Consider the following 23,206-nt stretch of genomic DNA (forward strand, 5'->3'; position numbering starts at 1 on the left):
TTCACGGGGAGAACATGCAAACTCCACACAGGAAGATCCCGAGCCTGGATTTGAACCCGGGACTGCAGGACCTTCGCACTAACCCCTCTGCTACCGTGAACCCATTCATCATTTATTATTTAACAAGGCTCAGGTGGGCCATCTACGCGGCTCTCGCTGATTTTGAGGCCGGTCCTGGCACACCTCAGTTTGCTGCAGGCCCGCGGGCCACGCCCCCTCCACAGTTAGCTTCAGAATAACAATGTCATTACAAAGAATAAGAGACCTATTATACTCTAGAAATGTTGGTCTTACTTAAAAATGCACGTGTTTAGTTGTGTTCAGTGTTGAAAAAAAAATATGATATGGCTCTTAACGGAAATACATTTTAAAATTTTGGGGCTTTCTCAGCCAAAAAGGTTCCCGACCCCTGCTTTAAATGGATTGTGCTCTTTAGTTTATTCACTTAAGTTACTCGATCCTCGGCTCAGGACCTGGCTTGCGTGTGGATTTGCACGTACAGGCACAGCTTGAGTAGATCAGGTCCCGTGTCTTTGGTCTGTGCAGCGTTCACTTTGCCAACAAGTTTGGTGCACATCAGGGTTGGGATAAACACACCCTCCTACTATCTTGAGTGTAGCCCAGGTGAGATTGTTCACATTTACAGTATGACTTTTTACCTATAAGTACTTACGCTCTTAGTCCAAGGCAGAGTTCAGCTTTGGTTGGTAAATGATTCATTTTTCCCGAGGCCGCCTGTTTCGAAATAAAGACAGGCCGACTCGCTCGTTGTCACACAGCCACCATGACGCCGGGTCTTCGGGTCTCGCTTGGCGCCTTGCTGCTGCTGCTGCTGCTCTTCCGTGCGCCGGCGGGCGCCGAAGGCGGGCGCATTTTGGTGTGGTACACAGACGGCAGCCACTGGATCAACATGAAGCCCGTGCTGGAGACGCTGGCGGACCGGGGACACCACGTCACTGTCCTGCTCCCCAGCACTTCGCTCTTCATGAAAGCCAGCGAGGAATCCCGCTTCCGCTACGAGCCGTTCGACGTCACCTTCGAACTGGACGACTTCATGAAGTTCATGGATGAGTTCCTGGCTTTCTCCATGTACGAGATTGACCGCATGAACATTTTTCAGGTCTACATGAAGTTCATGACCTTGATGAAAGACGACCTGCGGTATTCTTTGGGCTATCTGGACGGCGTGATGAAGTCGGACGTCATCAAGAGGAAGTTGAAGGAAGGCGACTACGATCTCGTCCTGGCTGACCCCATTTACCCGGGCAGTGACCTCTTGGCTGAGATACTGGAGGTCCCTCTGGTCCTCTCCTTGCGCTTCTCCTTGGTTCATAACATGGAGAGGTACTGCGGTCAGATGCCTGCCCCGCCCTCTTTTGTGCCGGGCGCCATGAGTAAGCTGACGGACGAGATGGATTTCTACGAGAGGCTGCAGAACTTCCTCTTCTACGCCTTGAATGACGTGGTGATAAACAAAGTCATGTGGCAAGAACTGGATCGATACTACACAGAGTTCAAAGGTGAGTGGCGAGCGTGCTGGTCCACTTGACTTTTTGGGCCGGTCCCAACACACCAGCTCACCCGACCTTTTAGCCCCATCTTTTAAATTAAACAAGGCGACACGGTAAAGAATCTGGGTATTATCTTCGACCCAACTCTCTCCTTTGAGTCACACATTAAAAGCGTTACTAAAACGGCCTTCTTTCATCTCCGTAATATCGCTAAAATTCGCTCCATTCTGTCCACTAAAGACGCTGAGATCATTATCCATGCGTTTGTTACGTCTCGTCTCGATTACTGTAATGTATTATTTTCGGGTCTCCCCATGTCTAGCATTAAAAGATTACAGTTGGTACAAAATGCGGCTGCTAGACTTTTGACAAGAACAAGAAAGTTTGATCACATTACGCCTGTACTGTATATACCTTTATATACATATATACATACATATATACCTGTACTGGCTCACCTGCACTGGCTTCCTGTGCACTTAAGATGTGACTTTAAGGTTTTACTACTTACGTATAAAATACTACACGATCTAGCTCCATCCTATCTTGCCCATTGTATTGTACCATATGTCCCGGCAAGAAATCTGCCTTCAAAGGACTCCGGCTTATTAGTGATTCCCGAAGCCCAAAAAAAGTCTGCGGGCTATAGAGCGTTTTCATTTCGGGCTCCAGTACTCTGGAATGCCCTCCCGGTAACAGTTCGAGATGCCACCTCAGTAGAAGCATTTAAGTCTCACCTTAAAACTCATTTGTATACTCTAGCCTTTAAATAGACTCCCTTTTTAGACCAGTTGATCTGCCGTTTCTTTTCTTTTTCTTCTATGTCCCACTCTCCCTTGTGGAGGGGGTCCGGTCCGATCCGGTGGCCATGTACTGCTCGCCTGTGTATCGGCTGGGGACATCTCTGCGCTGCTGATCCGCCTCCGCTTGGGATGGTTTCCTGCTGGCTACGCTGTGAACGGGACTCTCGCTGCTGTGTTGGATCCGCTTTGGACTGGACTCTCGCGACTGTGTTGGATCCATTATGGATTGAACTCTCACAGTATCATGTTAGACCCGCTCGACATCCATTGCTTTCCTCCTCTCCAAGGTTCTCATAGTCATCATTGTCACCGACGTCCCACTGGGTGTGAGTTTTCCTTGCCCTTATGTGGGCCTACCGAGGATGTGGTAGTGGTTTGTGCAGCCCTTTGAGACACTAGTGATTTAGGGCTATATAAGTAAACATTGATTGATTGATTTTTAAATTTTGAGTGTTCCCGTGAGTAAATGGTAAATGGGTTACACTTGCATAGCGCTTCTCTACAAACCCCGTTTCCATATGAGTTGGGAAATTGTGTTCGATGTAAATATAAACAGAATACAATGATTTGCAAATCATTTTCAAGCCATATTCAGTTGAATATGCTACAAAGACAACATATTTGATGTTCAAACTGATAAACATTTTTTTTGGCAACTAATCATTAACTTTAGAATTTGATGCCGGCAACACGGGACAAAGAAGTTGGGAAAGGTGGCAATAAATACTGATAAAGTTGAGGAATGCTCATCAAACACTTATTTAAACATCCCACAGGTGTGCAGGCTAATTGGGAACAGGTGGGTGCCATGATTGGGTATGAAAAAAACTTCCCGAATAATGCTCAGTCTTACACAAGAAAGGATGGGGTGAGGTACACCCCTTTGTCCACAACTGCGTGAGCAAATAGTCAAACAGTTTAAGAACAACGTTTCTCAAAGTGCAATTGCAAGAAAATTAGGGATTTCAACATCTACGCTCCATAACATCATCAAAAGGTTCAGAGAATCTGGAGAAATCACTCCATGTAAGCGGCATGGCCAGAAACCAACATTGAATGACCGTGACCTTCGATCCCTCATACGGCACTGTATCAAAAACCGACATCAATCTCTAAAGGATATCACCACATGGGCTCAGGAAGACTTCAGAAAACCACTGTCACTAAATACAGTTGGTCGTTACATCTGTAAGTGCAAGTTAAAGCTCTACTATGCAAAGTGAAAGCTGTTTATCAACAACACCCAGAAACGCCGCCGGCTTCTCTGGGCCCGAGATCATCCAAGATGGACTGATGCAAAGTGGAAAAGTGTTCTGTGGTCTGACGAGTCCACATTTCAAATTGTTTTTGGAAATATTCGACATCGTGTCATCCGGACCAAAGGGGAAGCGAAGCATCCAGACTGTTATCGAAGCAAAGTTGAAAAGCCAGCATCTGTGATGGTATGGGGGTGCATTAGTGCCCAAGGCATGGGTAACTTACACATCTGTGAAGGCAAATAATCATTAACTTTCGAATTTGATGCCGGCAACACGGGACAAAGAAGTTGGGAAAGGTGGCAATACATACTGATAAAGTTGAGGAATGCTCATCAAACACTTATTTGGAACATCCCACAGGTGTGCAGGCTAATTGGGAACAGGTGGATGCCATGATTGGGTATAAAAACAGCTTCCCAAAAAATGCTCTGTCATTCACAGGAAAGGATGGGGCGAGGTACACCCCTTTGTCCACAACTGCGTGAGCAAATAGTCAAACAGTTTAAGAACAACGTTTCTCAAAGTGCAATTGCAAGAAATTTAGGGATTTCAACATCTACGCTCCATAATATCATCAAAAGGTTCAGAGAATCTGGAGAAATCACTCCACGTAAGCGGCATGGCCGGAAACCAACATTGAATGACCGTGACCTTCAAATCCCTCAGACGGCACTGAATCAAAAACAGACATCGATCTCTAAAGGATATCACCACATGGGCTCAGGAACACTTCAGAAAACCACTGTCACTAAATACAGTTGGTCGTTACATCTGTAAGTGCAAGTTAAAGCTCTACTATGCAAAGCGAAAGCTGTTTATCAACAACACCCAGAAACACCGCCGGCTTCTCTGGGCCCGAGATCATCTAAGATGGACTGATGGAAAGTTGAAAGTGTTCTGTGGTCTGACAAGCCCACATTTCAAATTGTTTTTGGAAATATTCGACATTGTGTCATCCGAACCAAAGGGGAAGCGAACCATCCAGACTGTTATCGACGCAAAGTTCAAAAGCCAGCATCTGTGATGGTATGGGGGTGCATTAGTGCCCAAGGCATGGGTAACTTACACATCTGTGAAGGCAAATAATCATTAACTTTAGAATTTGATGCCGGCAACACGTGACAAAGAAGTTGGGAAAGGTGGCAATAAATACTGATAAAGTTGAGGAATGCACATCAAACACTTATTCGGAACATTCCACAGGTGTGCGGGCTAATTGGGAATAGGTGGGTGCCATGATTGGGTATGAAAAAAACTTCCCAAAAAATGCTCAGTCTTTCACAAGAAAGGATGGGGCGAGGTACACCCCTTTGTCCACAACTGTGTGAGCAAATAGTCAAACAGTTTAAGAACAACGTTTCTCAAAGTGCAATTGCAAGAAATTTAGGGATTTCAACATCTACGCTCCATAATATCATCAAAAGGTTCAGAGAATCTGGAGAAATCACTCCACGTAAGCGGCATGGCCGGAAACCAACATTGAATGACCGTGACCTTCGAATCCCTCAGACGGCACTGAATCAAAAACAGACATCGATCTCTAAAGGATATCACCACATGGGCTCAGGAACACTTCAGAAAACCACAGTCACTAAATACAGTTGGTCGCTACATCTGTAAGTGCAAGTTAAAGCTCTACTATGCAAAGCGAAAGCCATTTATCAACAACATCCAGAACCGCCGCCGGCTTCTCTGGGCCCGAGATCATCTAAGATGGACTGATGCAAAGTGGAAAAGTGTTGTGTGGTCAGAGGAGTCCACATTTCAAATTTTTGGGGGAAATATTCGACATCGTTTCATCCAGACCAAAGGGGAAGCGAACCATACAGACTGTTATAGACACAAAGTGTAAAAGCCAGCATCTGTGATGGTATGGGGGTGTATTAGTGCCCAAGGCATGGGTAACTTACACATCTGTGAAGGCACCATTAATGCTGAAAGGTACATACAGGTTTTGGAACAACATATTCCGCCATCTAAGCGCCGTCTTGCTTATTTCAGCAAGACAATGCCAAGCCACATTCAGCACGTGTTACAACAGCGTGGCTTCGTAAAAAAAAAAAGAGTGCGGGTACTTTCCTGGGCAACCTGCAGTCCGGACCTGTCTCCCATCGAAAACGCGTGGCGCCTTATGAAGCGTAAAATACGACAGCGGAGACCCCGGACTGTTGAACGACTGAAGCTCTACATAAAACAAGAATGGGAAAGAATTCCACTTTCAAAGCTTCAACAATTAGTTTCCTCAGTTCCCAAACGTTTATTGAGTGTTGTTAAAAGAAAAGGTGATGTAACACAGTGGTGAACATGCCCTTTCCCAACTACTTTGGCACGTGTTGCAGCCATGAAATTCTAATTTAATTATTATTTGCAAAACAAAATAAAGTTTATGAGTTTGAACATCAAATATGTTGTCTTTGTAGTGCATTCAACTGAATATGGGTTGAAAATGATTTGCAAATCATTATATTCCGTTTATATTTACATCTAACACAATTTCCCAATTTATATGGAAACATGGTTTGTACTTTCAAAGTACTCTAAGCGCTTTGACACTATTTCCACATTCATCCATTCACACACTGATGGCGGAGCTGCCATGCAAGGCCCGAACCAAGACCCATCAGGAGCAAGGGTGAAGTGTCTTGCTCAAGGACACAACGGACGTGACGAGGTTGGTAGAAGGTGAGGATCGAACAAGGAACCCTCAGGTTTCTGGCACAGGCACTCTCCCAACTGTGCCACACCGTCCCCCAAGGGTAGTGGTGTCACATATCGGGTTAGTGGGAATAACGAGGGGTAGACATCTAGTCCTTCAGCCGCATTTTGTACCAACATAGGGAGGCCCGAAAATAATACGTTACAGTAGTGGTTCTCAAATGGGGGTACTTGTAGGTATGCCAAGGGGTCCGTGATATGTTTTAAAAATATTCTAAAAATAGCAACAGTTCAAAAATCCTTTATAAATATATTTATAGAATAATACTTCAACAAAATATGAATGTAAGTTCATAAACTGAGAAAAGAAATGCAACAATGCAATATTCAGAGTTAACAGCTAGATTTTTTTTTTTGTGGACATGTTCCATAAATATTGATGGTAAAGATTTCTTTTTTTGTGAATAAATGTTTAGAATGAAGTTCATGAATCCAGATGGATCTCTATTACAATCCCCAAAGAGGGCTCTTTAAGTTGATGATTACTTCTATGTGTAGAAATCTTTATTTATTTGTTTATTTTTCAACAAGTTTTTAGTTATTTAAAAAAACTATTTTCCAAATAGTTAAAAAAAGACCACTACAAATGAGCAATATTTTGCACTGTTATACAATTTAATAAATCAGAAACTGATGACATAGTGCTGTATTTTACTTCTTTATGTCTTTTTTTTCAACTAAAAATGCTCTGATTAGGGGGTACTTGAATTAAAAAAAAATGTTCACAGGGGGTACATCACTGAAAAAAGGTTGAGAACCAGTGCATTACAGTAAACGAGACAAGACGTAACGAACGCATGAATAATGATCGCTAGTGGACAAAATGGAACAGATTTTAGCGATTTGACGGAGATGAAAAAAAAGGCAGTTTTGGTAACATTCTTTATGTGTGACTCAAACGAGAGAGTTGGCTCGAAAATAATACCCAGATTCTTTACCGAGTCGCCTCCGCTTGGGATGGTTTCCTGCTGGCTCCGCTGTGAACGGGACTCTCGCTGCTGTGTTGGATCCGCTTTGGACTGGACTCTCGCAACTGTGTTGGATCCATTATGGATTGAACTCTCACAGTATCATGTTAGACCCGCTCGACATCCATTGCTTTCCTCCTCTCCAAGGTTCTCATAGTCATCATTGTCACCGACGTCCCACTGGGTGTGAGTTTTCCTTGCCCTTATGTGGGCCTACCGAGGATGTTGTAGTGGTTTGTGCAGCCCTTTGAGACACTAGTGATTTAGGGCTATATAAGTAAACATTGATTGATTGATAAGTGAATTATATTTAGTGAATTATATTTATATAGCGCTTTTCTCTAGTGACTCCAAGCGCTTTAACATAGTGAAACCCAATATCTAAGTTACATTTAAACCAGTGTGGGTGGCACTGGGAGCAGGTGGGTAAAGTGTCTTGCCCAAGGACACAACGGCAGTGACTAGGATGGCGGAAGCGGGAATCGAACCTGCAACCCTCAAGTTGCTGACACGGCCGCTCTACCAACCGAGCTATGCCGCACCAACTCATGTGCAAGAACATAAACCATGCAGTGACGCAGCGAATCAATCAATCAATCAATCAATGTTTACTTATATAGCCCTAAATCACTAGTGTCTCAAAGGGCTGCACAAACCACTACAACATCCTCGGTAGGCCCACATAAGGGCAAGGAAAACTCACACCCAGTGGGACGTCGGTGACAATGATGACTATGAGAACCTTGGAGAGGAGGAAAGCAATGGATGTCGAGCGGGTCTAACATGATACTGTGAAAGTTCAATCCATAATGGATCCAACACAGTCGCGAGAGTCCAGTCCAAAGCGGATCCAACACAGCAGCGAGAGTCCCGTTCACAGCGGAGCCAGCAGGAAACCATCCCAAGAGGAGGCGGAGCCAGCAGGAAACCATCCCAAGCGCAGGCGGATCAGCAGCGCAGAGATGTCCCCAGCCGATACACAGGCAAGCAGTACATGGCCACCGGATCGGACCGGACCCTCTCCACAAGGGAGAGTGGGACATAGGAGAAAAAGAAAAGAAACGGCAGATCAACTGGTCTAAAAAGGAGGTCTATTTAAAGGCTAGAGTATACAAATGAGTTTTAAGGTGAGACTTAAATGCTTCTACTGAGGTGGCATCTCGAACTGTTACCGGGAGGGCATTCCAGAGTACTGGAGCCCGAACGGAAAAAGCTCTATAGCCCGCAGACTTTTTTTGGGCTTTGGGAATCACTAATAAGCCGGAGTCCTTTGAAGGCAGATTTCTTGCCGGGACATATGGTACAATACAATGGGCAAGATAGGATGGAGCTAGACCGTGTAGTATTTTATACGTAAGTAGTAAAACCTTAAAGTCACATCTTAAGTGCACAGGAAGCCAGTGCAGGTGAGCCAGTACAGGTATATATGTATGTATATATGTATATAAAGGTATATACAGTATAGGTATATATGTATGTATATATGTATATAAAGGTATATACAGTACAGGTGTAATGTGATCAAACTTTCTTGTTCTTGTCAAAAGTCTAGCAGCCGCATTTTGTACCAACTGTAATCTTTTAATGCTAGACATGGGGAGACCCGAAAATAATACGTTACAGTAGTCGAGGCGAGACGTAACAAACGCATGGATAATGATCTCAGCGTCTTTAGTGGACAGAATGAAGTGAATTTTAGCGATATTACAGAGATGAAAGAAGGCCGTTTTAGTAACGCTTTTAATGTGTGACTCAAAGGAGAGAGTTGGGTCAAAGATAATACCCAGATTCTTTACCGTGTCGCCTTGTTTAATTGTTTGGTTGTCAAATGTTAGAGTTGTATTATTAAATAGAGGTCGGTGTCTAGCAGGACCGATAATCAGCATTTCCGTTTTTTTGGCGTTGAGTTGCAAAAAGTTAGCGGACATCCATTGTTTAATTTCATTAAGCAAGAGATGTCCTAGAGAAGATTACAAAGTTCTACCTCTTGTTCCTATATTTCGAGGGTGTGGTGGTAGTGAGTGAGGGTGAACAACGGGATTGGGCCTAGGTCTGAATCTCCTCTCTTATGTCATGACAGGCACGCCCACCAGCGCCTGCGAGTTGCTTGGCAAGGCAGACATCTGGCTGATAAGGACATACTGGGATTTTGACTACCCTCGCCCTTTCCTGCCCAACTTCAAGTTTGTCGGTGGGATCCACTGCAGACCGGCGAAAGCTCTACCCGAGGTAAGCTGCGTCCTGATGTCCTGTTGTCCAATGAGACTCGAAGGTCACGCAGAATTCAGCGTCTATGTGTGAAAGTCTTTTTTTTTCTACCTGCATGGAGTTCTACGTCCAGCCTCGTTACGGCTGTTTTAATTTTGTTCTTGTGCGGTTTCTGATGTCAATCAACCTCTCTTTTTTTTTGTTGGTGTCTCAGGACCGCACTGGCGAGTGCAAGTGTTTGAACAAGTCAGGGGCGAACTTGGTGACTTCTTCCAACAATACACGTTCTTGTTTTATGCGGAAAGTGCATTTAAGTCGAACTTTGTAAGCAAACAAAGTTACAGTGACATGATGGGGCGGTGTAGCTCGGTTGGTAGAGTGGCCGTGCCAGCAACTTGAGGGTTCCAGGTTCGATCCCCGCTTCCGCCATCCTAGTCACTGCCGTTGTGTCCTCGGGCAAAGACACTTTACCAACCTGCTCCCAGTGACCACCCACACTGGTTTGAATGTAACTTAGATATTGGGTTTCACTATGTAAAGCGCTTTGAGTCACTGGAGAAAAGCGCTATATAAATATAATTCACTTCACTTCAATTATGGGAGGTCAAACATTCATCCATCCATCATCTTCCGCTTATCCGAGGTCGGGTCGCGGGGGCAACAGCCTAAGCAGGGAAACCCAGACTTCCCTCTCCCCAGCCACTTCGTCTAGCTCTTCCCGGGGGATCCCGAGGCGTTCCCAGGCCAGCCGGGAGACATAGTCTTCCCAACGTGTCCTGGGTCTTCCCCGTGGCCTCCTACCGGTTGGACGTGCCCTAAACACCTCCCTAGGGAGGCGTTCGGGTGGCATCCTGACCAGATGCCCGAACCACCTCATCTGGCTCCTCTCGATGTGAAGGAGCAGCGGCTTTACTCCGAGTTCCGCCCGGATGGCAGAGCTTCTCACCCTATCTCTAAGGGATCGAGGAAACTCATTTGGGCCGCTTGTACCCGTGATCTTGTCCTTTGGGTCATAACCCACAGCTCATGAGCATAAGTGAGGATGAGAACGTAGATCGACCGGGAAATTGAGAGCTTTGCCTTCCGGCTCAGCTCCTTCTTCACCACAACGGATCGATACGGCATCTGCATTACAGAAGACGCCGCACCGATCCGCCTGTCGATCTCACGATCCACTCTTCCCCCACTCGTGAACAAGACTCCTAGGTACTTGAACTCCTCCACTTGGGGCAGGGTCTACTCCCCAACCCGGAGATGGCACTCCACCCTTTTCCGGGCGAGAACCATGGACTTGGAGGTGCTGATTCCCATCCCGGTTGCGGACCAATCCAGTTAGAGCTGAAGATCCTGGCCGGATGAAGCCATCAGGACCACATCATCTGCAAAAAGCAGAGACCTAATCCTGCGGCCACCAAACCGGATCCACCTGCGCCTAGAAATTCTGTCCATAAAAGTTATGAACAGAATCGGTGACAAAGGACAGCCTTGGCGGAGTCCAACCCTCACTGGGAACGTTTCCGACTTACTGCCGGCAATGCGGACCGAGCTCTGGCACTGATCTTACAGGGAGTGGACCGCCAGAATCAGACAGTCCGATACCCCATAGTGGAACCCAATATCTAAGTTACATTTTTTAACCAGAGTGGGTGGCACTGGGAGCAGGTGGGTAAAGTGTCTTGCCCAAGGACACAACGGCAAGTGACTACGATGGCAGAACCGGGGACCGAACTTGGAACACTTAAGTTGCCGGCAACCGAGCGTTTTAGTACACTTTTGCCAGGAGAATAACAAAATGGCAAGGAGGAAAAGATGAAGATCGAACCAGAAATACAACGGAAGGCAGAGAAGCCAACAAACGCGGAACACGCACGAGTCCTTGGCTGCTCAGAATCAAACTGTAGATCCCTGACATTGGTGGAGATGTGGAATGTTTTGCTACATTTTTAGCCACCAAGAACAAGCCAATGTTTACATGTTAGAATGCAAAAATCCTAATTGTTCGCACCTGACCTCTCCTTCTGCAGGATATGGAAGAGTTTGTGCAGAGTTCAGGTGAAGACGGCATTGTGGTTTTCACTTTGGGATCCTTCATCAACAACATCACCGCGGAGAAGGCCAACATGATCGCTTCGGGTCTTGCTCAGATTCCCCAGAAGGTAAGAAAGAGTACCATGTTTTGGCAGGATTAAAAATGCACCATTTCAATGAACACATGGTGGTTTAGTTGAACAACGCGGTGGTACCTCGGTTGTCGTTATTCGTTTACTTTTAACACACTTCTATGAAAATAAAATAAAAACCCTTACCTAACAGACCTTAACATTCGAACTTCCCTACTAAATTTTAAAACTGCCATTTTGTTTGATCCACTATGGACTGGACTCTCACTATTATGTTGGATCCACTATGGACTGGACTCTCACTATTATGTTAGATCCACTATGGACTGGACTCTCACTATTATGTTAGATCCACTATGGACTGGACTCTCACTATTATGTTAGATCCACTATGGACTGGACTCTCACTATTATGTTAGATCCACTATGGACTGGACTCTCACTATTATGCTTAGATCCACTATGGACTGGACTCTCACTATTATGATGGATCCACTATGGACTGGACTCTCACTATTATGTTAGATCCACTATGGACTGGACTCTCACTATTATGTTAGATCCACTATGGACTGGACTCTCACTATTATGCTTAGATCCACTATGGACTGGACTCTCACTATTATGATGGATCCACTATGGACTGGACTCTCACTATTATGTTTAGATCCACTATGGACTGGACTCTCACTATTATGATAGATCCACTATGGACTGGACTCTCAAAATTTATGTTAGATCCACTATGGACTGGACTCTCACTATTATGATAGATCCACTATGGACTGGACTCTCACTATTATGTTAGATCCACTATGGACTGGACTCTCACTATTATGCTTGGATCCACTATGGACTGGACTCTCACTATTATGTTTAGATCCACTATGGACTGGACTCTCACTATTATGATGGATCCACTATGGACTGGACTCTCACTATTATGTTAGATCCACTATGGACTGGACTCTCACTATTATGTTGGATCCACTATGGACTGGACTCTCACTATTATGCTTACATCCACTATGGACTGGACTCTCACTATTATGTTTAGATCCACTTTGGATTGGACTCTCACACTATTATGATAAATCCCTTATGGACTGGACTCTAACTATTATGTTAGATCCACTATGGACTGGACTCTCACACTGTTATGTTAGATCCACTATGGACTGGACTCTCACAGTATTAGGTTACATCCACTATAGACTGGACTCTTACACTATTATGTTAGATCCACTATGGACTGGACTCTCACACTATTATGTTAGATCCACTATGGACTGGACTCTCACTATTATGTTAGATCCCCTATGGACTGGACTCTCACTATTATGTTAGATTCACTATGGACTGGACTCTCACTATTATGTTAGATCCACTATGGATTGGACTCTCACAGTATTAGGTTAGATCCACTATGGACTGGACTCTTACACTATTATGTTAGATCCATTATGGACTGAACTCTCACTATTACGTTAGATCCCCTATGGACTGGACTCTCACTATTATGTTAGATCCACTATGGACTGGACTCTCACTATTATGTTAGATCCACTATGGACTGGACTCTCACACTATTATGTTAGATCCACTATGGACTGGACTCTCACACTATTATGTTAGATCCACTATGGACTGGACTCTCACTATTATGTTAGATCCACTATGGACTGGACTCTAATACTATTATGTTAGATCCACTATGGACTGGACTCTCACTATTATGTTAGATCCACTATGGACTGGACTCTAATACTATTATGTTAGATCCACTATGGACTGGACTCTCACTATTATGTTAGATCCACTATGGACTGGACTCTCATACTATTATGTTAGATCCACTATGGACTGGACTCTCACACTATTATGTTAGATCCACTATGGACTGGACTCTCACACTATTATGTTAGATCCACTATGGACGAGACACTCACTATTATGTTAGATCCACTCTAGACTGGACTCTCACTATTATGTTAGATCCACTATGGACTGGACTTTCACTAATATGTTGGATCCACTATGGACTGGACTCTCACTATTATGTTTAGATCCACTTTGGATTGGACTCTCACTATTATGTTGGATCCACTATGGACTGGACTTTTACACTATTATGTTAGATCCACTATGGACTGGACTCTCACTATTATGTTAGATCCCCTATGGACTGGACTCTCACTATTATGTTAGATCCACTATGGATTGGACTCTCACACTATTATGTTAGATCCATTATGGACTGAACTCTCACTATTATGTTAGATCCACTATGGACTGGACTTTTACACTATTATGTTAGATCCACTATGGACTGGACTCTCACTATTATGTTAGATCCACTGTGGACTGGACTCTTACACTATTATGTTAGATCCATTATGGACTGAACTCTCACTATTACGTTAGATCCCCTATGGACTGGACTCTCACTATTATGTTAGATCCACTATGGACTGGACTCTCACTATTATGTTAGATCCACTATGGACTGGACTCTCACACTATTATGTTAGATCCACTATGGACTGGACTCTCACTATTATGTTAGATCCACTATGGACTGGACTCTAATACTATTATGTTAGATCCACTATGGACTGGACTCTCACTATTATGTTAGATCCACTATAGACTGGACTCTCACACTGTTATGTTAGATCCACTATGGACTGGACTCTCATACTATTATGTTAGATCCACTATGGACTGGACTCTCACACTGTTATGTTAGATCCACTATGGACTGGACTCTCATACTATTATGTTAGATCCACTATGGACTGGGCTCTCACAGTATTATGTTAGATCCACTATGGACTGGACTCTCACACTATTATGTTAGATCCACTATGGACTGGGCTCTCACAGTATTATGTTAGATCCACTATGGACTGGACTCTCACACTATTATGTTAGATCCACTATGGACGAGACACTCACTATTATGTTAGATCCACTATGGACTGGACTTTCACTAATATGTTGGATCCACTATGGACTGGACTCACAATATTATGTTAGATCCACTATGGACTGGACTCTCACACTATTATGTTAGATCCACTATGGACTGGACTCTCACTATTATGTTAGATCCACTATGGACTGGACTCTCACTATTATGTTAGATCCACTATGGACTGGACTCACACTATTATGATAGATCCACTATGGACTGGACTCTCACTATTATGTTAGATCCACTATGGACTGGACTCTCACTATTATGTTAGATCCACTCTAGACTGGACTCTCACACTATTATGTTAGATCCACTATGGACTGGACTCTCACTATTATGTTAGATTCACTATGGACTGGACTCTCACTATTATGTTAGATCCACTATGGACTGGACTCTCACTATTATATTAGATCCACTATGGACTGGACTCTCACTATCATGTTAGATCAACTATGGACTGGACTCTCACTATTATGTTAGATCCACTCTAGACTGGACTCTCACACTATTATGTTAGATCCACTATGGACTGGACTCTCACTATTATGTTAGATCCACTATGGACTGGACTTTCACTAATATGTTGGATCCACTATGGACTGGACTCTCACTATTATGCTTAGATCCACTATGGATTGGACTCTCACTATTATGTTTAGATCCACTTTGGATTGGACTCTCACACTATTATGATAAATCCCTTATGGACTGGACTCTAACTATTATGTTAGATCCACTATGGACTGGACTCTCACACTATTATGTTAGATCCACTATGGACTGGACTTTTACACTATTATGTTAGATCCACTATGGACTGGACTCTCACTATTATGTTAGATCCACTATGGACTGGACTTTTACACTATTATGTTAGATCCACTATGGACTGGACTCTCACTATTATGTTAGATCCCCTATGGACTGGACTCTCACTATTATGTTAGATCCACTATGGATTGGACTCTCACAGTATTAGGTTAGATCCACTATGGACTGGACTCTTACACTATTATGTTAGATCCATTATGGACTGAACTCTCACTATTATGTTAGATCCACTATGGACTGGACTTTTACACTATTATGTTAGATCCACTATGGACTGGACTCTCACTATTATGTTAGATCCACTGTGGACTGGACTCTTACACTATTATGTTAGATCCACTATGGACTGGACTCTCACTATTATGTTAGATCCACTATGGACTGGACTCTCACTATTATGTTAGATCCACTATGGACTGGACTCTCACACTATTATGTTAGATCCACTATGGACTGGACTCTCACTATTATGTTAGATCCACTATGGACTGGACTCTAATACTATTATGTTAGATCCACTATGGACTGGACTCTCACTATTATGTTAGATCCACTATAGACTGGACTCTCACACTGTTATGTTAGATCCACTATGGACTGGACTCTCATACTATTATGTTAGATCCACTATGGACTGGACTCTCATACTATTATGTTAGATCCACTATGGACTGGGCTCTCACAGTATTATGTTAGATCCACTATGGACTGGACTCTCACACTATTATGTTAGATCCACTATGGACTGGGCTCTCACAGTATTATGTTAGATCCACTATGGACTGGACCCTCACACTATTATGTTAGATCCACTATGGACGAGACACTCACTATTATGTTAGATCCACTATGGACTGGACTTTCACTAATATGTTGGATCCACTATGGACTGGACTCACAATATTATGTTAGATCCACTATGGACTGGACTCTCACACTATTATGTTAGATCCACTATGGACTGGACTCTCACTATTATGTTAGATCCACTATGGACTGAACTCTCACTATTATGTTAGATCCACTATGGACTGGACTTTTACACTATTATGTTAGATCCACTATGGACTGGACTCTCACTATTATGTTAGATCCACTATGGACTGGACTTTTACACTATTATGTTAGATCCACTATGGACTGGACTCTCACTATTATGTTAGATCCACTGTGGACTGGACTCTCACTATTATGTTAGATCCACTGTGGACTGGACTCTCACTATTATGTTAGATCCATTATGGACTGAACTCTCACTATTACGTTAGATCCCCTATGGACTGGACTCTCACTATTATGTTAGATCCACTATGGACTGGACTCTCACTATTATGTTGGATCCACTATGGACTGGACTCTCACACTATTATGTTAGATCCACTATGGACTGGACTCTCACTATTATGTTAGATCCACTATGGACTGGACTCTAATACTATTATGTTAGATCCACTATGGACTGGACTCTCACTATTATGTTAGATCCACTATAGACTGGACTCTCACACTGTTATGTTAGATCCACTATGGACTGGACTCTCATACTATTATGTTAGATCCACTATGGACTGGGCTCTCACACTGTTATGTTAGATCCACTATGGACTGGACTCTCATACTATTATGTTAGATCCACTATGGACTGGGCTCTCACAGTATTATGTTAGATCCACTATGGACTGGACTCTCACACTATTATGTTAGATCCACTATGGACTGGACTCTCACTATTATGTTAGATCCACTGTGGACTGGACTCTCACTATTATGTTAGATCCACTGTGGACTGGACTCTCACTATTATGTTAGATCCATTATGGACTGAACTCTCACTATTACGTTAGATCCCCTATGGACTGGACTCTCACTATTATGTTAGATCCACTATGGACTGGACTCTCACTATTATGTTAGATCCACTATGGACTGGACTCTCACACTATTATGTTAGATCCACTATGGACTGGACTCTCACTATTATGTTAGATCCACTATGGACTGGACTCTAATACTATTATGTTAGATCCACTATGGACTGGACTCTCACTATTATGTTAGATCCACTATAGACTGGACTCTCACACTGTTATGTTAGATCCACTATGGACTGGACTCTCATACTATTATGTTAGATCCACTATGGACTGGGCTCTCACACTGTTATGTTAGATCCACTATGGACTGGACTCTCATACTATTATGTTAGATCCACTATGGACTGGGCTCTCACAGTATTATGTTAGATCCACTATGGACTGGACTCTCACACTATTATGTTAGATCCACTATGGACGAGACACTCACTATTATGTTAGATCCACTATGGACTGGACTTTCACTAATATGTTGGATCCACTATGGACTGGACTCACAATATTATGTTAGATCCACTATGGACTGGACTCTCACTATTATGTTAGATCCACTATGGACTGGACTCTCACACTATTATGATAGATCCACTATGGACTGGACTCTCACTATTATGTTAGATCCACTATGGACTGGACTCTCACTATTATGTTAGATCCACTCTAGACTGGACTCTCACACTATTATGTTAGATCCACTATGGACTGGACTCTCACTATTATGTTAGATCCACTATGGACTGGACTCTCACTATTATGTTAGATCCACTATGGACTGGACTCTCACTATTATATTAGATCCACTATGGACTGGACTCTCACTATCATGTTAGATCAACTATGGACTGGACTCTCACTATTATGTTAGATCCACTCTAGACTGGACTCTCACACTATTATGTTAGATCCACTATGGACTGGACTTTCACTGTTATGTTAGATCCACTCTAGACTGGACTCTCTCTATTATGTTAGATCCACTATGGACTGGACTCTCACTATTATGTTAGATCCACTCTAGACTGGACTCTCACTATTATGTTAGATCCACTCTGGACTGGACTCTCACTATTATGTTAGAACCACTCTAGACTGGACTCTCACTAATATGTTGGATCCACTATGGACTGGACTCTCACTATTATGTTAGATCCACTATGGACTGGACTCTCACACTATTATGTTAGATCCACTATGGACTGGACTCTCACTATTATGTTAGATCCACTATGGACTGGACTCTCACTATTATGTTAGATCCACTATGGACTGGACTCTCACACTATTATGATAGATCCACTATGGACTGGACTCTCACTATTATGTTAGATCCACTATGGACTGGACTCTCACTATTATGTTAGATCCACTATGGACTGGACTCTCACACTATTATGATAGATCCACTATGGACTGGACTCTCACTATTATGTTAGATCCACTATGGACTGGACTCTTACTATTATGTTAGATCCACTATGGACTAAATTCTCACAATATTATGTTAGATCAACTATGGACTGGACTCTCACTATTATGATAGATCCACTATGGACTGGACTCTCACTATTATGTTAGATCCACTATGGACTGGACTCTCACTATTATGTTAGATCCACTATGGACTGGACTCTTACTATTATGTTAGATCCACTATGGACTAAATTCTCACAATATTATGTTAGATCAACTATGGACTGGACTCTCACTATTATGTTAGATCCACTCTAGACTGGACTCTCACACTATTATGTTAGATCCACTATGGACTGGACTCTCACTATTATGTTAGATCCACTATGGACTGGACTCTCACTATTGTGTTAGATCCACTATGGACTGGACTCTCACTATTATGTTAGATCCACTATGGACTGGACTCTCACTATTATGTTAGATCCACTATGGACTGGACTCTCACTATTATATTAGATCCACTATGGACTGGACTCTCACTATCATGTTAGATCAACTATGGACTGGACTCTCACTATTATGTTAGATCCACTCTAGACTGGACTCTCACACTATTATGTTAGATCCACTATGGACTGGACTCCCACACTATTATGTTAAATCCACTATGGACTGGACTTTCACTGTTATGTTAGATCCACTCTAGACTGGACTCTCTCTATTATGTTAGATCCACTCTAGACTGGACTCTCACTATTATGTTAGATCCACTCTAGACTGGACTCTCACTATTATGTTAGAACCACTCTAGACTGGACTCTCACTAATATGTTGGATCCACTATGGACTGGACTCTCACTAATATGTTGGATCCACTATGGACTAAGGGATGGAGGGTATGTAAACAGCAATTGTTTTCGGTCACATTAACACATAAAAAAAAAAAAACGCTACGGGATTGGACTGGTCCTGGATCGAGCTTGGGCAAGTCTTGGATCAAAACAGATAACTCCTTTTTTACTTTGGCTTGGTGCAACAAAGACAGCCTCTTGTCTGTTCGCAGGGAACTCAGAGAACGGAAATTTTTTTGATAATTTACATACAATTTTTCTGACATTAACAAAAACTTTATGTATTGGCCAGGCATACACATAAGGGGAGGGCGTATCGATCCATATATCGGTGGTGTCGATACTAAGGATTGTATCACACCAGAGTGCTTACAGCAATATTTTTATTTTTAGAATTTCTTTGTTGTTTTTGTTCATGTTTACAAATTCAGGCAATAAGTACCTGAACACATGAGGACCAAATGATGTAAAAGAGTATAAGATGACAGTTTTTGTTTCGTTGTTGTGTACTATTGACTTTGTTTCGCTTGTATGATATCAAATAGTTCACGGAACTTGGTGTAAATATTGTGCTGATATCGTTACACTGCCAGTACCACTCACCATGAATACATTTTAAAATATAACAAGAATACATCAGGTATCGGCCAATCTTTTTAATGCATGATCGGATTTTGCAGCATAAAATCCTGATCGGAACATCCCTGAGGAATAATCATCTATAGTTTTACGTACAGAAAATAATGTAACTGCTAACAAAAGAAGAATGAGAAGGATAAAAAAAATAATTTAACGTAACTATGATCTTCATTAAAGACTTGAGTGTGGTGCGTTCAGTGAGAGTCTGGAAATATGAAACAAAAGGCATTCGTTGACTTTGATTGGACTATTATTGTATGCAACCATTTCATTTAGCTTTAACGTGACTTATTTTGCAGTCTACTCACCAACATGTGTTTGATCGTAGTAAAACCGACACATATTTGAGGTACAACAAACTAATACTAAAACCAGGGCTTATGAAAACCGAGATTCCATTGCAAGTTTATTATTTTACTTTTAGTCTTTTGAACTAGCATTTAAAGGGGAACATTATCACCAAACCTATGCAAGCGTCAATATATACCTTGATGGTGCAGAAAAAAGACCATGTATTTTTTTAACCGATTTCCGAACTCTAAATGGGTGAATTTTGGCGAATTAAACGCCTTTCTGTTTATCGGTCTTTTAGCGATGACGTCGGAACGTGACGTCACCGAGGTAACACACCCACCATTTTCATTTTCACATTACAAACACCGGGTCTCAGCTCTGTTATTTTCCGTTTTTTCGACTATTTTTTGGAACCTTGGAGACATCATGCCTCGTCGGTGTGTTGTCGGAGGGTGTAACAACACTAACAGGGAGGGATTCAAGTTGCACCACTGGCAAGAAATCTGCCGCCAGACCCCCATTGAATGTACCAGAGTGTCTCCACATTTGACCGGCGATGCTAAGACAGACATGGCACAGAGATGTATGGATAACCTGCATATGCATTTGCAACGATAAAGTCAACGAAATCACAAAGGTGAGTTTTGTTGATGTTGTTGACTTATGTGCTAATCAGACATATTTGGTCGCAGCATGACTGCCAGCTAATCGATGCTAACATGCGATTTACGCCAGCTGTATGTACATTTGAAACTAGATACCCACATTTAATGCGAAACAAACACTTACCAATCGACGGATTTAAGTTGCTCCAGTGTCACAAGATGCGAAAGTCCTGATCGTTTGGTCCGCACGTTTTACCGGCGATGCTAAGACAGACATGGCACAGAGATGTATGGATAACCTGCAGATGCATTTGCAACAATTAAGTCAACGAAATCGCAAAGGTGAGTTTTGTTGATGTTGTTGACTTATGTGCTAATCAGACATATTTGGTTGCAGCATGACTGCCAGCTAATCGATGCTAACATGCTACGCTAATCAATGCTAACATGCTACGCTAATCGATGCTAACATGCGATTTACGCCAGCTGTATATACATTTGAAACTAGATACCCACATTTAGTGCGAAACAAACACTTACCAATCGACGGATTTAAGTTGCTCCAGTGTCACAAGATGCGAAAGTCCTGATCGTTTGGTCCGCACATTTGACCGGCGATGCTAAGACAGACATGGCACAGAGATGTATGGATAACCTACAGATGCATTTGCAACGATAAAGTCAACGAAATCACAAAGGTGAGTTTTGTTGATGTTGTTGACTTATGTGCTAATCAGACATATTTGGTTGCAGCATGACTGCCAGCTAATCGATTGTAACATGCTACGCTAATCGATGCTAACATGAGATTTACGCTAGCTGCATGTACATTTGAAACTAGATACCCACATTTAATGCGAAACAAACACTTACCAATCGACGGATTTAAGTAGCTCCAGTGTAACAAGATGCGAAAGTCCTGATCGTTTGGTCTGCACATTTTACCGTCGATAGTAAGACAGACATGGCACAGAGATGTATGGATAACCTGCAGATGCATTTGCAACAATTAAGTCAACGAAATCGCAAAGGTGAGTTTTGTTGATGTTGTTGACTTATGTGCTAATCAGACATATTTGGTTGCAGCATGACTGCCAGCTAATCGATGCTAACATGCTACGCTAATCGATGCTAACATGCTATTTACGCTAGCTGTATGTACATTTGAAACTAGATACCCACATTTAATGCGAAACAAACACTTACCAATCGACAGATTTAAGTTGCTCCAGTGTCACAAGATGCGAAAGTCCTGATCGTTGGGTCCGCACATTTTACCGGCGATGCTAAGACAAACATGGCACAGGGATGTATGGATAACCTGCAGATGCATTTGCAACGATAAAGTCAACGAAATCACAAAGGTGAGTTTTGTTGATGTTGTTGACTTATGTGCTAATCAGACATATTTGGTTGCAGCATGACTGCCAGCTAATCGATGCTAACATGCTATTTACGCCAGCTGTATGTACATTTGAAACTAGATACCCACATTTAATGCGAAACAAACACTTACCAATCAACGGATTTAAGTTGCTCCAGTGTCACAAGATGCGAAAGTCCTGATCGTTTGGTCCGCACATTTTACCGGCGATGCTAAGACAGACATGGCACAGAGATGTATGGATAACCTGCAGATGCATTTGCAACGATAAAGTCAACGAAATCACAAAAGGTGAGTTTTGTTGATGTTGTTGACTTATGTGCTAATTGGACATATTTGGTCGCCTCATGACTGCCAGCTAATCGATGCTAACATGCGATTTACGCTAGCTGTATGTACATTTGACACTAGATACCCACATTTAACGCGAAACAAACACTTATCAATCGACGGATTTAAGTTGCTCCAGTGTCACGAGATGCGAAAGTCCTGATCGTTTGGTCCGCACATTTTACCGTCGATGCTAAGACAGACATGGCACAGAGATGTATGGATAACCTGCAGATGCATTTGCAACGATAAAGTCAACGAAATCACAAAGGTGAGTTTTGTTGATGTTGTTGACTTATGTGCTAATCAGACATATTTGGTTGCAGCATGACTGCCAGCTAATCAATGCTAACATGCGATTTACGCCAGCTGTATGTACATTTGAAACTAGATACCCACATTTAGTGCGAAACAAACA

At 42.6% G+C, this 23,206-nt stretch overlaps 1 protein-coding gene across 1 annotated transcript in view; it reads left to right on the forward strand.

Annotated features, from left to right (window-relative positions):
- The first annotated feature begins 652 nt into the window (after positions 1 to 652).
- The window catches only part of LOC133549658 (UDP-glucuronosyltransferase 2A1-like), a 45,996-nt gene continuing 23,442 nt past the window's right edge, over positions 653 to 23,206 (forward strand). The window contains exons 1-3 of the mRNA XM_061895310.1: positions 653 to 1,520; positions 9,337 to 9,485; positions 11,489 to 11,620. Coding sequence (XP_061751294.1) covers positions 785 to 1,520; positions 9,337 to 9,485; positions 11,489 to 11,620 — 1,017 coding nt within the window. The 5' untranslated portion in view covers positions 653 to 784. The remainder of the gene's footprint in view (positions 1,521 to 9,336; positions 9,486 to 11,488; positions 11,621 to 23,206) is intronic.

Source organism: Nerophis ophidion, linkage group LG01 (genome assembly GCF_033978795.1).
Source record: "Nerophis ophidion isolate RoL-2023_Sa linkage group LG01, RoL_Noph_v1.0, whole genome shotgun sequence".
In the NCBI taxonomy this organism is placed as follows: Eukaryota; Metazoa; Chordata; class Actinopteri; order Syngnathiformes; family Syngnathidae; genus Nerophis; species Nerophis ophidion.